The sequence below is a fragment of the Sabethes cyaneus genome, chromosome 3, assembly GCF_943734655.1.
Source record: "Sabethes cyaneus chromosome 3, idSabCyanKW18_F2, whole genome shotgun sequence".
Taxonomy (NCBI): domain Eukaryota; kingdom Metazoa; phylum Arthropoda; class Insecta; order Diptera; family Culicidae; genus Sabethes; species Sabethes cyaneus.
Genome location: NC_071355.1, coordinates 146,795,374 through 146,813,716, shown reverse-complemented (window position 1 = coordinate 146,813,716; position 18,343 = coordinate 146,795,374). Strand labels below are relative to the sequence as shown.

The 18,343-nt window shown below is 39.3% G+C and overlaps 1 protein-coding gene across 1 annotated transcript in view; it reads left to right on the top strand.

The window, feature by feature from the left end:
* The window catches only part of LOC128741515 (hemicentin-1), a 140,870-nt gene that overhangs the window by 60,982 nt on the left and 61,545 nt on the right, over positions 1 to 18,343 (top strand). Inside the window, exons 4-5 of the mRNA XM_053837389.1 lie at positions 7,241 to 7,334; positions 8,770 to 8,883. Of these exons, the coding sequence (XP_053693364.1) occupies positions 7,241 to 7,334; positions 8,770 to 8,883 (208 nt within the window). The remainder of the gene's footprint in view (positions 1 to 7,240; positions 7,335 to 8,769; positions 8,884 to 18,343) is intronic.

The following is an 18,343-nucleotide window of genomic DNA, read 5'->3' as shown; positions in this document are numbered from 1 at the left end:
TAGAAGTGTAACGTTTGAATGAAAGATTTCAAATGCTTATAACTACTAAACTACTAAACGAAACTGAACAATTTATATGTCGTAGGATAGACAAAATAACCAGCAATTTTATGGAGGGGGTAAGACAGCAGTTTTAAGGAGGGCATGAGAGGGGGGCTCTTATACAAATGAAACACAAATTACCTCAAAATTCGAGAACTAATCAAGCAAATGGAACCAAATTTGGCAAGTAGGGGTTTCAGAAGACAACATTTTTTCTATTGTGAATTGAGACCTCTCCCGTCTTTGGGGGGGGAGGGGTCTCTCATACAAATAATATGCAAATTTCCTCATAACTCCAGAACTAATCAAGCAAAAGGAACCAAATTTGGCATGTGTGGGTTTTTGGAGGCATGAAATTATTTTATGATGGTTTGAGACCCTTCACCCCTGTGGTAGGAGGTTAAGGACTTTCATACAAATAAAGCAGAAAGTTTTGCGTATGTGCCATATTTTTGGCTATGTAACAAGCGGTACGCTGTGAAAGTAAACTAAGTAAAAGACAGTGAATCGACGCCGCCAACTTGCGTGCCTGTTGCCATTCATGTCAAAAGAGAAGGACATGCGAATGGCACGTCATATTTACAATGAACGTGCTTTGGCTTTAATGTTATTTGTAATCAAAGGCCCTTTTAAAGGCCACAAGCGAGTTAAAGTCAGATTATTGGAACATCACATGTCAAGCTACGCATAGTCATATTTAATACAATAATCTTGGGTTGGTCATTCATTACTATTTCAACCTTTATGATGCACACAAGTGTATTTTAAAAGAAATCTCTATGTCTCAATAGTTGCAGGCGTTGTACTTATAAACTCCCGTCCACGTATTTTCAAAGCCACCATTGCATTCAATGAAGAATTGAATCTGAATATTTCGCTCTTCTCTTTCAAACATTCACTTAAACAAGGGCACTCACAGATTTACAAACATACATATGACACAGATTATAAACATACATATGCCAGATATGCAGTTTACATTAGTCTATGATCTAATGATCTGATATAGTCCTACGTCACCCTTTCGTACAACCCTTAGGGCTGTATACTTTACAGTTTTTTCAAAATGTGATCAAATAAAATGTAACAATATGTGACTAATGAAACGTTTTCTATATTTAATTTAAAAAAAACAGATGTTGGTTTTCTGAATAAAATTTTTTATGACGATTTGTGTGAAAAATTTCATTTTTGTGCATTTTCAATTATGAGTGTATCACGGCGTTTTTGTTTCAGTGTTTAAGAAGTCTGACAACTGCGGGGTTGCTTCTTCTTTTTCGTTCAAAATCGGCCGATACGAATTTTTCTCTTAACTCACAATATGAGTGGAGACGAGGAAGGAAACTTAAAGTTCTGAATTGAGAGACTGGCCATGGCAACTCACTAGCTCGCGAGAACTTGTCATCATTAAACCAGAGACACACGTAATGATGCGAGTTTTTGAGTGACATGGCCAGTCTCTCAATTCAGAACTCCAGAGGTGGGCACAATTCCGCTAATCCGCTAACAGCTAATTAGCTCAGCTAACATTTTGATTAGCGGTTAGCGTTTTCGCTAATTTTTAAAACCGTTAGCGTTTTCGTTAGCTTCCGCTAAATTTATGTGCCGCTAAATAAACCGCTAACTTTTTTTTAGCAAAAGAAAAATTGTGAAATATGAATTTCCTAAATTTTCTTTAGAGCAATTGACACATTCCAGCGTTACGGGACACAATTAGCACCCATTTTTACTGTGAGAAATGCTTCCTGTTTCACCAGCTTTTTGGCAAATACTTTGTAAAATAGTTGATTAAAGAACACATGATCTTCCATTTGAATTCCAGGGATTTGATGAAATAGCAACTGATTTACATAGTAGGGATGGTTTCCCGTAACGCTGGAATGTGTCAATTATTTAGCAATATTACCCATAGATCTGGATCGAAGAGTCCCAAAACTTCATAAATTTTTGTACGTGGGCACAGTTAAAGGACTCATAAAATAAATCAATATTTCAAAAACTTGCGATCACCTATAATCCCAGAAAATATCAAGAAAAATTTTTCGATTTATTTACTTCACTTATACAGGGATACCTCGATATAAGACAACCTCGTTATATACAGGGATACCTCGATATAAGACAACCTCGTTATAAAACAACCTCGATATAAGACAATTCGATATAAGACAATTTTTACCTCGATATAAGACAAATCCCTTTGACATAGTTGGTAACGACATCAGAGCACATTTTTCATTCCAAAAGCACCATAAATTTGTTCATTATTTTAAAATAATCCTAAAAATTGTCATCAACTAATAGCTCAAACAATATTAAATAGTTTAAAAAACATAAACACACAACACCGAGTAAAATTGGTGACTGCTAATGCCAAATTTTTGTGAAAAAATCATGTTTCGATATAAGACAATTTCGATATAAGACAACTTTTTGAAATTATAAATTGTCTTATATCGTGGTATCCCTGTACATCACATACATTATTTCGAAAACTCATAAGTCTTGAACCAAGCATCTTTGAAGAAATATTATGAAAATGTAACAAAGTTTTCTCAATAATTCAGCAAAATTATTATCTGGAAAACAGTTTTTACAAAATTTTCCATGGAAGCGAAAAATTTCAAAGGAAGCTTAGAAAAACTATACTCTACCTTATTTTCAAAATATTTCTTTCTTGTTTCACAAGCTGATCACTGTGTGCTTGTTAGGGATTAAAATTTCACGATAGTGTTATTTCTGAGTGATGACCAAAAAAGTCGAATTCATAAAATATTCATAAACAGCAGTTTCCCGAATAAGGTGGTGAGTGGTGCTATCATGCCCACTGCATATTATCAGTTTTATTATCAGTGGGTTTTTGGTAGTTAGCAAGCTTATAACGAGCTCTAACAATATATCAAAAATCAGTTTTGTTGGTCGATAGCTAACTGAGAAATCCCGGTGTATGGACAGCATTAGCCATCGCCTTATTCGGAGATCTCCTGTACTACTTCGATAATTTAAGCACGCAACCAAGCATGTATTAGAGCATATATTTTTAAGTGAATACGTAAGTAAATTTTATTGGCAATCCAGAAAAAATATAATTTGGAAAGATATTATACAAAATTTTCCAGTGATGGAAAACTCCAAAGAAAAATCGAAAAAACTATAATTCCACTTCACCATTTTTAAATGTGGTTATGTTCTTCAAAACAGTTTTTTTGTGAATGCTTGCAATTTTTTCACGAAATTATTTCATGTTTTTCCAGGTATATATTTTTTCTTAAAGCTTTGCAACGAAGATTTTGTTTTTTCCAAAATTGGTGTTTAAAAACTATTGCAAAATTTGCGCCGTTAATCAATTTAGCGGTTAGCGGTTAGCGTTAGCTTCCGCTAAATTTTTGGTTAATTTAGCGGTTAGCGGTTATCGAAGCTAACGTTTTGAATTAGCGGTTTAGCTGTTAGCGAAGCTAACATATCGGTTAGCGGTGCCCACCTCTGCAGAACTCTAAGGAAACCTGATTGCAAACGAGCGCGAGGTGGTCAATAGTTGGAAGCAGTCAATGAGCAGCTCAATGGCGATATAAATGAAGCAAGCAAAATGGAAGTTGGAACATGGTAGTGCCCAGAAAGGAACGATTCCCGGTAGAGTTCCCCAGAAACTATAAGAAATGCAACTCTTCAGAGCAATGGCTCTTCATTGGATAATTTCCAAGATTTGGAAGGATGAGTAGATGGACGATATGGTTTGTCCCGTCCACAAAAAAACGGTCGGCTCGTTTGCCGTAATTCACACGGTACTAAACGCTTCAACGCCGCCTACAAGGTGCTCTTCCAAATTTGGCTACGTCGCATATCCTGATAGCGAAAAGCTATGGCAGTTAATGCACAAGAACGGTTATCCGGACAAACTAACTCGGCTGATCATAGCTACCCTGAAGCGAGTGATACTCCACGCGCCTATTTTTGTAGCACTATCGAGTTCCATCGAAACGCTCAATGGACAGTCCCGTATGCTATTTAACGTCGCTATTGAATGTGTAAGCGATCGTCAAAACAAGAGGAACGGTCTCCAGCAAAAGTAGCCAACTCCTTGTAGACGACCTTGACATCATTACTACAAACGTTGGGACGGCGGAGGCAATCTACGCCGATCTAAAAACGGAGAATTGAGTTGAAGAGCTGAGTTGCGAGTGCCGAGATGCGTTAATGCGACCCAACTGCCCAAAACATGATATCAAGATCGTCATCGGGGATTTTAGTGCTCAGGTCGGCCATACAAATTGGTGATTAAAGCGATCAGCATACATCCGGTGACCAACGAAATGTGTCTAAGACTTTGTCACTTCCTACAACATGGCCCTACGTAGTACATTATTCTAGCACAGACTGCTACACAAGTATCATGCGGAAGTGACCAAATCAAACAGAGCACGTTTTAATCGACTGTCTACACTGCTCAGACAGCATTGATATCAGATCCTGTCGAAGCGCATACTTTGACTCGGACCACTACCTAGTGATGATAAAAGGTGCGCTCAAAAATCCCCGCGGTGAACAATATTCGTTACCGACGCTCGACCTCGGTTCAATTTCGTGCGTCTAAAGCAACCAAATGTCCCCGCAAACTACGTGCACTAACTCGAAGCTGTGTTGCCAGAAGAGAACGAGCTGGATGAAACCCTCTCGTGGACTATTCGAACGGGCATCCAAGACGCGCAGTGGCTCAAGTTAGAACGTAAAAAAATACAAACAGAAGAAAATGCGGCGTACCCAAATCTTCTGGGAAAAAGTGCTGCCTGGAAGAACATGAGTTCGCGGAGTTGGAGCGACTGCATCTTTCTCAGGAAATGCGAAAGTTCTACCAGAGACTGAACGGATCCCGCAAAGGTTTTGTGTCATGAGCCGAAATGTATCATGGTAAGAATGACAGTATTTTGACGGACGATCGTGAGGAAACCAAAAGCTGGAAGCAGCACATCGTTGAACACCACCAAGAACCATTGCGGCAGGGAATGCAATTTTGACGGTGCATCTAACGGAGAAGAGGTGCCAGCCCAAACGATAGGCGACGTTAAGGAGGCCATCATGCAGTTAAAGAACAATAAATCGACGGGAAAAGATGGCATTAGAGCGGAGTTATTAAAATAGGGCCAGAAAAGCGGGCCACTCGTCTGCATCAGCTTTTTGTTAAAATTTGGATTACAGAACAGCTACCGGAAGAGTAGAAAGGTGGAGTTATCTACCCGATCTATTGAAGGCGTTAAGGGTTTAAGAAGGGTCAAGTTGGATTGTACGAACTCATCACGATTCAAAATCGGCTGTGAATCATGTTAACTTGATCCTATGCAGAAAAACACATGCGTGAGTTTTTCTGTTTTCATACCAAGAAACACAAAACTCACACATATTTCTTCCCGCTTGAACACATTCTGCTTTGCTTCAACTGCTACCCGGAGCTATGCACGTGCATACAAATTCGTTGTTGAACAGCATAGGCATTCTCTCGTGCGATACGTAGCTGTGAGTGAGCGTGAAAGAATGAATCACTAAATAAATCGCAAAGTTAAATTGAAACACACATTTAAATTGCATGATTATCTAATTCTTACTAAGCTTTTTACTTTCTAGTTAAGAAAATGTCGATTCCCGCAAAGGAAAAATGTCAATTCCGCCAATATGTTTGCCAGCTTAATTCATGAATGTATACGGTATTTTTCGCTGCTGATGTTTTCTCTGACGGTAGATTCTCTTTCGCTCTCTGATTCATTGTATGAAATGCCAACTGTGGAAGAATTAAGCAAAATACTTACAGCTGAATTTGGTTCACATAGCACATAGCAACAGAGACAACGCGTGTAATAGCGAGAGAAAGTCATATGTGAGTTTGGCGCTTGTGATCAAGGTTGAAATTTCATGTGCTTGAAATCTCATTGAGTTTTTTGCTGCCATGAATTTTTCAACACTGGTGCTGCCCAAAATCAATTTCCGTTGACTATCACCAATTGCGAACGGATTTCTGGGAATTTGTCAAACCGACTTCGAAGGACGGTCAACAACGGATCAAATATTTACACTGCGGCAAATCCTCCAAAATGTGCGTAAATACAGAATTCTCACGCACCATTTACTCATTGACTCCTAAGCTGCATATGATACCATCGACCGAAAAAAGCAATGAAAACCATGGACGAGAACGGCTTCGTCAGGAAGCTGACCAAGCTACTCCAATCTACGATGGATGGTACACAGTGCTGTGTTCAAATTTTGGGTGGATTGTCAAGTTCATTCGAACCAAACAGAGGGCTTAGCTAAGGTGCGTGGCGCCATCACTGTCCACACGTGCGTATTGCACCGGGGTTCCTACGATTCTAAAACCCAAATTAATAGATTAAAATCCATTTTTCCTGAGGTGCCAGCCATCCGGCTAGACGATTCGAAAACAACTGTATAATTTCTCCACCCAGGAATTCTTAATCTAATCTACCGAAATGGAGATTTTTCCCCACCTACTCAGTTGCCCTAGGCGTGATCGCCATGCGAGAATTGCTTTTTCCTATTTTGTCACCTACGAATTGCGTCCCGCGCGTAAGTGCCTAATCCTTTCCCTTTCCTGCACAGGTTCATTCTTGAACTCCAGTGCAAGCGGCGGGCGAAGATTGATAAAAAAAAAGTCAGCTAACTGGAGAGCGACTTTGCGTTCTCTCTACTAGGCTCGTGCGCACTGAGACGTCACGGCGACGCTGAAAAGCAATCCTTTATTGCCTAAGCGATTAACTCCCGCCGCGCCGTGGCGTTTTCTTCCCGGCTTGCGGAAAGGTTCATATGTTTATTTTTCTTTCTTTGAGCCACAAGGCGTGAGGAAGAAACGGTTCAGTTACAGTTTTTGTTTAATTTCAAGTTCATTATGCGCACCCTTGAAGAAACGGGGCCGTGAATTCCGAAGATGTATTATAATTTTTTGCGAACGCGGTCGCTCTACTTTCTGATCAACGCGGCTGCACTATCAGACTAGCTTTCTAACCCGAGAATCTATCACTGCTTGTGTTCATACTTATGGCTCCGTAGAGAACTTATTTGAGTTAAATGAGGCGTCTCAAGAGTTCTCACAACAAATACGCAGTTGTAAGTTGTTATAAATTTGACCGGAATATTCAATAAGACCCTTGTCAGATGAATTACACAAATAAATAACATAAATTTCTTTTTTCAGAATCTTAAGCGCCATGATCAAGGTATCTATCGCTGTCGGATAGATTTTCGAACGCTACAAACACAAACATATCGTTACAACTTATCAGTCATCGGTGAGTATGTTTTTAAATTTCATTCATGACAGCTCAAACTAATATCTAATTCAATTAAAAAACTAATTCATTGCAAATTTTGCGCAATTTTTTATTGAGCGTAAACCCAAAGTGGCTAGAAAAAGGCTGGATGAAGAACTACCAAATGATGCATATATTTTGTGTTTCGCCTTAAAACTGCATCATTGGCAGAGCTCGCTTTCGCCATTTAGTCAGTACTTTCAGTGCTGTTGTAATAACCTGGAACTTGTCATTTCATTCATCGATCCGTTAACTATCAACGCACGTTCACCAAAATGTAATTGTAATTTGAAAAAAATTATTGGATGGACTTAAAGAAAAACGATGCCACATGTTTTGTGTGTCAATTTTTCCAATACAGCCTTTAATAAACGTTTGGGTTAGAAATCCCACAGAAATTATCAAATAACCTAAACTTCTTCTGAACCGCGTTTCATAAATTGAGTTTTAAATACCGAAACATCTTATTTCCATTCTGTTCAAACCCAGCTGAATTCTTAATGGAATCGGCTGAAGTTCCTCTTCAAGCCGGTTTGCATTTGCATTCTCACTAGGAATAAAACCTACAAGGTTCAGCGAGATAAGCATTATCTCAGGCGTCACTGATGAAGAGACACCAGCTAATTAATCCCTAATCTCAAAAGGTGTGACAACCCTTCTTTTCAATCAACTTGTTGACGCGTTATTCAAATTAAATTAACCTCCTATCATATAGGTCCCATGTAACCGAACACATAAATAATTAATTTAATAATCTATTGAACGAATGAACTGTTTTATGAGCTTCTGTTGGTGTTAAATATAAAAATGTATTCGAGAATTTAATAAAATATCTGCGTATAAAGTTTTAGGAACTCTGAAAAGCACGTCCTCTTGTCCTTTTCAAATTAATTTTTATTTTCTAGATTTAAATTTATTTATTTATTTAACCAAAATTACAACTAAGCAGAATCCTGTTATATATTTTGCTCATCAACTATTTATCAATTTGATTAGAGACAATCAATCTAGTTAAAAATAGCATGTCTGAATCAGATAAAACGAAATGCTATTCCGGCCACTTATCTACAGACTAAATTAATTCATATGTCACACTAGCACAGCTTTTGACTGTTTTAGGTACAATACGTACCTAGCATGTGAATAACATTAAAACTTTTTGTACAGCAATTGCTAGAATACAAACGTATTCCATGAAAAACAAAATATCCCTGTACACCGGTACCACACTAGGTATGAGCACGGAAAATTAATACGCTCCAGCCGCAGTAATCAACAATGTATGAAGGTTTTTCAAACCATATAGTACACACGGAACAGAATGCTCATATCCCCTAGATCCATTCGTTACGCACGTTAAGAAAGTATAGCCATAGAACGTTGAGTGTTTTACCTGCTCGTTTATTATTTACAGTGCTACCGGAGCAACCGGTGGTTTTGGACCGCTGGGGACGACTAATGAATGGAACACAACTCGGTCCGAAGGAGGAAGGCGATGATGTCGTTATCACGTGCCGCGTATCGGGAGGTAAGTGAATATTAGGCTGCGTGCAAATACAGCAACACTGAGGAGTACCTGCTGATTGATAGAATCCTGATCCAGATGAGAAAATCAATTATTGACATCATGAGGTAATCTGGTATCAGTGGAACACTTCCAGCAAGTTTGACTTTTACATGTTTTCAAATGCGAAGCATTTTGCTATGAGACTTAAAAACGAATTGGTTGATTGTGATAAACAGTGTATAAGCACCGTGAATTAAAGTAAATTTATTAAGTTTGCAAACTTTTCGATTACTAAACCATATTATATGACGTTTGATGTTGACTAGAATAATAAAACTGATTAATGTTGACTAAATGTGAAAAAAGATAGTGTATTTTAAATCTACCGTATGAAAATTACAAAACAACCAAGCGTTCCATCTTCCTTTGGATCTAATGGAGGCGCCTTGTTTATCAGCAATCGTTTTTACTGCAGTGATAATAATTACTATTATATCACCTTACAGCCTAATAACCGTTAGGATTAATATTTATAAACATGTCGAACAAGTTCGTAAAGGGAATCTGGAATCAAATGGTTGTTACAAACCGAAACAAGAAACGTTTGACTATCGATCAAAAGGAAAACAGTGGCCAAAATGAATCACCGTAAACGAATCACAAATAAATATGATTGGCAAAATACGGCGAGAAAATCCCATGCACGGAAGCTCTACACCCAAATTTCGATGAAACCGGATTGCCATGTCGCCAGGACAAGTTCTCGTCAGCAGCCCGGATGTCGTTGGTTAAACTGCGATGCCATGAGCTCCTGGGTCCGCCTCTTCTCCGCTGTCCTTGCGCTTTCGACCGTTGATGACATCGACGATGGAGTTCCACGTTGAATACCCGGTTGTCAGGCTACCTGGTTCGAATGATATATCGCAGGCAGCGAATAATAAATACATGCAGTATCTGCGTTGTCTCCGTTGAGACGCATCACGTTTTGCAGGCGTACAACAATACGGATTTAACGTTTGAGTTGATTTTCGTATGTAGAGTGTCTCGGTACCACCAGAGGGCGTTATCTGGCTACCAAGACATTAAAAGGCTTCCACTTGCTCAACCTGTTGTCCCGCAACTGTGAAGTTGGTAGAATTGTGAGTGTTCACTACCATAGACTTAGGTTTTGCTACATTGACTATGAGACCTGCTGCGTGGGAGCTCTCGGAAAGGTCATCTAACTTGCTCTGCATATCGCTTCGACGTTGTGCGAGTAAGGCAATATCGTCGGCTAGGTCGAGGTAATTTAGCTACTCCATCGTTAGAGGATTCCAAGGCAATCCACGATTTGGTCTACTGTCAATCACTCCAACTAATATCTCATCCATAGCGATGAGAACCAGCAGCGGTGATAAAATGTAGCCTTGTCTCACACTAGCTGTAAGCCTCGGACAAGGGCTGTAAGCCTGTAAGCTGTAGGGTCGGACAAGACTCCATTTTGCAACACCTTGCACGAGAATGCTTTGTATTGAGCCTCGATGAAGTGCACTAGCATATCTAGAACTTCTCTACACCCAAGTGCACCTCAGATGTGTTTTTACTAACAATAAACTATCTGTAATTTTATTAACCCACAAAAAATAAATCCACTACAAACAACAGCACATAATATCAAGCATCAATATTCCCTCTACGAACTAATTTCACCGCTTTCCAGAACATAGTTCTCCGCATTGATAAACTTCTCGTCCATCTGATCATCCTCTTCGCCGGAATCCGACGACCCGACCGATTGCTGTTACGTTACCATCAGCAATTGCCACCCCTGCAGTTTGTCTTCGGGTAGCCCCCCATCAACCAAACCACTTATCACCGATCCTCTTGTCATCAACGGATGTACCCCCTGTTCCTGGTCATCCGCAACCTCTTCGCCATCATTGGTTGTTGACGTAAAGCCAACGGGGAAAGAGGAAAAGAACAGCCAAGTGTTTGAATAACGATGATTGTGTATATTAAAAACTTTCTGTAAGTAGGACATAGTAGGACATCAAAACTATCAAAAGTTAGTCATCGCTTACTATAATGAAAATAAAACAAAATAATTTCATTGTGTTAGGAAATATAGACATAGGTTCCTTGGCAAAGTTGTAAATATTGTAAAAACAAGCAACTTTGCTGAAGAAATAAAATTTCTATCTTAATCGAGTGCTGAACTATAGGGCATATTCTTCAAAACTTATTTAAAAATAAGTTTTTCATGCTTAGCTTTTGTTAGTTGCATTTTATAACAATACAATGTTCTAGGCAACTATCGAAGCTCTCAAAATACACGTTTTTGCAGAAGACCACAAATCTCTTGGGCCCTTACTTGCTGAGTTATCGCATTCTCAAGCTTTACATTTCCATAGCTTCACGAGCTCATGGGGTAAAATGGGGCAAGCGGATTTATGAAATCAGCGCTTCACCTTAAAGCTTAAGTCGAGTACTATAAACTTGTATGCGTTTCGCTTGTCCCCAACCACCCAAATGAGAGTACATTCGCGAAAAGCTCGATGCACGCTCATTTTGTTTGTGTTCGTAGGCAAACACATGGTTTTTTCGGCAAAGTTATAGAAAACATAAGATAAACAATTTTGCTAAAGAAATGACATTTTTATCTCTATCGTGTGCAGAGCTACTGAGCATTTTCTTTGGAAATTCATTAAAAATAAGTTTTTCATATTTAGCGTAGGTTGGTTGCATTTTACAAAAGTATGTGGTTCTTGGCGATTATTGAAAGACTCAAAACCTATGTTTTTGCAAAAGGTTGCAAATGTCTACGACCTTTTCTTACAAAGTTATTGCTTATTAAGCTTTATTTTTCCTTAACTTCACTAGCCAAAAGCGATTTAACGAAAGGTCCTAGAGATTTGCAATCTTCTGCAAAAACGTGTATTTTGAGTCCTTCAATAATCGCGTAGAACCACATATTCCTGTAAAATGCAAACAACATTAGCTAAGTATGAAAAACTTATTTTTAAAGAATTTCCAAGGAAAATGCTCTATAGCTCTGCATTCGATAGGAATAGAAATGTCATTTCTTTAACAAAGTTGTTTACTTTTATATTTTCTATAACTTTGCCGAAGAAACCATGTGTCTATCTACTAACAAACAAAAATGGATGTGCATCGAGCTTTTAGCGAACGCGAAGCTCGTGAAGCTATGGAAATTTAGAGCTTAAATATGTGATAACTCAACAAGTAAGGGTCCAAGAGATTTGCGAACTTCTGCAAAAACGTGTATTTTGAGAGCTTCGATAATTGCCTAAAACATTGTATACTTGTAAAATGCAACTATCAAAAGCTAAGTATGAAAAACCAATTTTTAATAGTTTTAAAGAATATGCCCTATAGTTCAGAACTCGATAAAGATAGAAATTTTATTTCTTCAGCAAAGTTGCTTGTTTTTACAACATTTACAACTTTGCCGAAGAAACTATGTCTAGATTTCCTAACACAAAAAAGTTATTTTTTTTTATTTTCATTATAGTAAGCGCTGACGAACTTTCGACAGGTTTAGATTAAGGGAGATATTCATACGAACAAAAGTGCTGAAGACCATCAATGATGAAATGAAATCAAAAGACACTAGGAAAAAAGTTCCTTTGGACCACTACTGCGCTACTGGCCTCCGAGCTTCCATTGCTGTCATTCCCATCATACCATCGCTCGCGGGTTCACCTCGTTGCGTAATGACCAGTTCCTCGTTGTTTTAAAGTGAAAGTGTAGAGAAAACACGTACAGTGACGGAAAGTACGTCCGTACAGTTTAACGTTTCTTCGAGAAGTTACAAAAATAACATCAATAATAGCAGAACTAAATGTCAAGCGTTACACGCTAAAGCAGAGCTTAAGCACAGCTTATCGTATATCAACACCCCCCCTTTAGCTGAAGCGTCAACTCCCATAGCACCAATAGCATCCGTTCAAGAGTCTTCGTCAGGCCATCAGCAATCTGTTGATTGGTGTCTACGTAGCTTAGCCTTACGATGTTCTGGTCAAGGGCATCGCGAATGAAGTGACGATATATGTCTACATGCTTTGTGTGTGGCGTCTAGCCTCCATTTTAGGCAATGCATATAGTGCTTTGGTTGTAACAGCAAGGTTGGACTGTCAGTTCCTGTTCAAGTTGTTTTATCAAACCACGCCACCACATAGCTTCCTGCACTGCGACAGATAGGGTCATGCATCCGCCCTCACATATCGATAATGCGACGGTAGGTTGTCTCTTACAACACCATGACACTACCCATGACACCATGACCACTTTGCAGCATAAAGATGTAGCCGCTGATCGATTTTCGATCATCCAGGTCATATGTCCAGTTAGCGTCCGATCCTGTCAAATTGGTAATGCTTCCCTTGATGTACCGCGGCTTCAGTTTCCAATGTTTTCATGTACCTCTCAGATATCGAAATAGATGTTTCACTGCTTCCCAATGCTTGGGTCCGGGTTACAGGATTTGTGTTGAAGCGACTTATTTGGTTAACTGCGAAGAGAACATCGGGTCTAGCGCACTGTTCATGCGTAGTTTACGAGGCCATTTCTGTAGTCAATTTCAAAGAGATATTCATCGGAGTCCTCATTGACTTTGCATGTTGCATGTTAAATCGAGTGCTACACTATCAGTGTTCCTAGCGATGGATGGTACGTAGCGTAGCGCCGCATAGAGTTTAGTGTTCCATACGTGACTGGATTGCTTAAGTCCGTATAGAGCTTTATTTAAACGGCATACTATTTTTGGTTAATCCAATCCTTGGTAACACGGTGACTGTTCCATACAGCTCTCCTGCGATAATTCTTCTTGGAGAAAGGCCGTTGTTGCGTCCATCTGCTCAAAGGACAGCCCATGCCAGACAGACAAGGCGAAAAGGAAGCGCAGTCTACCCCCTCTCGCTGCGAGAAGTCTTTTACGACTAGGCGCGTTTTGTGTCTATCAACGTTACCGTTTTCGCCGTGTTTGGTTTTGAAGACCCATTTGCATTTAATCGGTTTCCTGCCTCCGGGTAGCTCGGTCATGGTCCAGGTTCATACTCCTCGACAGCGCCTTCTGATGAGTAACCGGGTCACAGTTTGCCAGTAAATCCCTAGCAAAATCCATGTCGATCACGGTTGTGATTCCACTAAATTGCTTTTAGGACGTGAGCTGCGCCTGAGTATCCAGCTCATTCATATCAGTTACTTGTAACGATTTAGAATGCGGCAGACCTTTGCAGAACATTTCAAAATCGTTGTACCTGCCTGGAATCTTGAGACATTTTCAACGCTACTTAACGCGTTCGCTGGTACTTGATCACTGGACGTGGTTCGTGGTTAAGCTTGTCAAACGCTTTTTCTAAGTAAACGAATACCAGCAGAAGAGAATCCTGGAACTCGTTGATCTGCTTTAATATAAAGTGGAACATTGTGATATGGTCTACATATGATCCACCAGTACGGAATCCAGCTTGTTGTCGTCGGAGAGTAGCTACGATCTTCTCCTGGACCTCCTCGAAGATGGGTCAGCTTCTAGCATCTTGGCTGGAATACAGTCAGTTCCTGGCGCTCTGTTGGATATCATACTTTCGATAGCTGTTTCAATTTCAGTGATGGCGTCTCAGAGTTAACACGGTTTATACGACGATCTATTTGCGTCATGCGCTGCTGGTTTTGTTGGTGTCTGACATTTGAGACTCGAGAGAGTTGTTCAAAACGTTGAGTCCATCGCTTAAGCTGTACAGTCAGTTAGTAACAGACCAGCTCTGTTCTTTGGTGGCATCGTAGCATTCATCTTAACACCTCTATGGCGACAAGATATACCGTACTACAAACGGATATCACCAGTGTCAGCATTTCTGATTTCTCCATGGTCAGCATGCAGTGATTTCTCCATGGTCGTTTAACAGTCCTCTCCAGTTCAGTGTGTCGTCGACGGGTAGCTGTCTTACCCGCTATGGTTCGCGTTCGCTCAATGCCAGCTTACGCTTCTCTCCGTCCGTCCTCGAAGTTTCATCCGAAATCCACTTCCTCCGCCCGCTGCGTACTTTGCCGAGGATTTCGTCACTGGTCATGACGAAGGCGTTCTTAATGCCGGTTCATTGCTCTTCGACAGTTCCACCAAGTGCAACTCCGAGAATCGGGATTCAAGTTGTTCGACAAAAACCCTGTTCACCTCGGGATTCTCCAGTTGACGGACATCCTAACGATTTCCAACTGTCTACTCTCGTCGCTGGACACGTACGACGCGCAAGCGTATCTCAGCTATAACATAATGATGACCAGATGCAACATCGACGCTGTGCTTGTTGCATACATCCAGAAGACCCGTTCTCCACTTTCGGCTGATGCAGATGTGGTCAATTTGGTTTTCTGTTCGGTCGTCGCGGGTAACTCACATGACTTTATATGCTTATGGTCTATGAGAAAGAGCGATCGACCAATGACCATGTCGTTATTATTACAAAATTCTGTAATCAGTTTCCCGTTTTCGTTCACCTTTCCTAGGTCATTGGGTCCCATGACACGTTCAAGATCCGTGTTGCGTGGATCAATCTTCGCATCGAAGTCGCCCAAGTGGATTTGATGAACGGGATATTCTAAACGCGCTCTTCGCTAGAGTACAGTAGGTTGTTAGCCTAAGGTCCGTATCCCGCTGATGGGGCTGCCATCTTATATGTGGGCAGGAGCCACAATTCCCCCTTCCCTGTCTGCGTACGGCAACCGAGGTTGCGTACCCCAGCCGGCATCACGTAGACGAAGGGTAGGAGATAGTGAACAGAGGTTGTTGTAGATTTGCACATTTCTTTGCCAAGCTCGAATGGATGACTTTTTTAAAAGCGGACTTCTGGGAGCTTTGGGACTCCAGTTTTTCACTACTCAGCATAAGTTTGGCACCCCTCAGAAGCAAAATATGTCAAAGTTTGCCGAAATTGCATGATTTTTAGGGTTCTGCCATAAATGACGTACAGTTCCCCCACAATTATGGACCATTTAAGCAGAAGTATGATTTTAAAACAATCAATTGTAGCGCATACTATTATTTAAAAGCAGTTTATAAATGTTTTTAGTTACAGAAATATGTAATCTTTCAGTTGATTCAGTTATTAAAACCCATTTAGTGCAAGTTTTCCACGGAAATTAAGCTTATATTATGACTGATCAAACACACAATTATGGATCACTTTTGGAAGCGGTCACAATTATGAAACAATTTTCACCATATTATGGATCAAAATAAAAATACACTTTTTGCAGCGAATTCTCTCAATGAACTTTATTCAAATCATGTAATAACATAAAAATAACATGTTTCAAATCGTATGAAAGACCTTGTGTGGCTTTTGGTCTGTCTTTAGATGCCTGCCGTCCTTCTTCGAAGACACCTACCGATCAGCCGTTGGGAATGCTTTTCGCGATTTCACGACTGATTTTTTGTCCTGGAAAAAAATTCTTAGGCTCACCAGCTGCGTTGGCTCCGAAAAGACTAGTACAGGATGAAGTTTTCTTTTTTCCGAATTGTTATTAACGATGTACACATTTAAAAAACTCAGCAAAATTTGCCGAAATTTGGACAGCCGAGCGTTTGGTAAAAATTTCAGTTTTGCAAATCGACGTTTACGGATCCTTACTAACCTTTGGCATCATAAAAAATTTTACCGAACGCTCGGCTGTCCAAATCTCGGCAAAATTTTGCTGACTTCGGCACTTTTTTTTAAGTGTGTAGGTACAGTGGATCTCGGAAAAGTTAATCGATGCAACAGTTTAATTTCATCGCTGCTATGTTGCGATGTATGAAACAGTGGAAAGGCGACAATAAACCGAAAAAATGAAATATAAACATAGAAGGAAATTTTTGACCGAAAGCTCGAAGAACCAGTAAATTCAAACACTTAAAAAGTTAAGGAAAAAATTAACGTTTTAGATTGTTGCATGAGAGCTAACCTTCGCTTAACTTTTGCGATGAACCGTTGCATATGTACCATCATAGCGTTTTACTGCCTTACGTAGCTTCCTGTCCTGCGTAATTCAGAAACAGCATTTTCCAAAAACTCAGCTCAGTGCAACTTTCGATTCTGCTTTAAAAATGTTTGTAATAGGTGCTAAACTGTTTGAATTTGTGAAAATTACATTGGAATCAAAGTGATCCATAATTGTGAAAAATTACCTTGTTTTGGTCACTATTATGGATCACTTTGAAAATTACTTATTTTTACAGGAAAATCATTGGCAAACAACCAATATTTCGCTGAATCGTAAAGAACTTAGCTTGATCTTTATGTACGAGTCATTTTTTGCTCGAAAATTGGTGATTATGCCACATAGCAACCTTATGAATGAGGAACGTACTGCTTATGCTGATTGAAAAAACGACAGACATTTTGATAGATTCTCGATAACAACTTTGTACGCGCATTGAAAAAGCATCAATGTCGGGATTTAAAGGATGTTTTATGTGTTAATAGCTAGTTAATAGGGTATATTTTGTTGCAAAAATGCTTCATTCCTTCAAACAGTTTGTTTAACTGAGTTATTTAACTTGAAACACAAAAGTGATCCATGTGAGTGATCCATAATTGTGGAGGGAGTGTATAATATCTCGAAAACTGTGATACTTAGAAAAATTGTATCTTCAGCAAATATTTTTGCAATAAGATTATCTACAACCTTTCCGAATAAATCATAACTCTGTATCATAAAACAAAAAAGTTTTAATTTGCAGCGCCATCTGCGGTTGAGTTCCGAACTAAGACTAATGATCAACCGTTGCGTCGATTGATATACAAAAATTCTCCCGAATATTCTATATTAATGAAATCACTATTGAAAGAGTTTCATTCAAACCACTGTGGGATGGTTGCGCTTGTTTCTTTAACGGACTTTTAGGACATCAAGTTTTTCTAAGTTCAATGTTCAAATGATAAAAGTGATCGATCGGTGAGAAATAGTTTTACACTTTTATAAAACTGCTTGCCTTCAGGACATCAACTTAATTCAGGAATTCAGGAAAGGAGGAATTCTGTAACTTTTTTATAGGCTTGAAGTAAACGAAAGCCTAGGTGTATAAAATTATCGTACCGGGCCTGGGAACCAAAAACCTGCTTACATGTGATTGGCTGATTCGTTCATTCTTGACAGTGCCTGATAGTTAGGCTTATTTCAATGGTGACTCGGTCAATTTTTGTTATATTCTGTATGGCATTCAATGCATAGAAAAATTTATGATAGATTGATGCAAATCTCTAAAATCGATTGAAAAATGACAGAGTATAAGGGTGCCAAACGTCACCACTTTTTGTTACATGTGAATTTCTTGTACTTCTAAAATGCACCTCAATGTAGTAAACAAAAAGGTAGTTCTATGTTAAAAAATGAATATTCAAGTTTGCTTGTTCACCCACTTGCAGTTCCGAATGCTAAAAAAAATATTTTGGATAAACTGTGGCACAGTTTGGTATAGTCAAGACTTTAATTGAATGCAGAA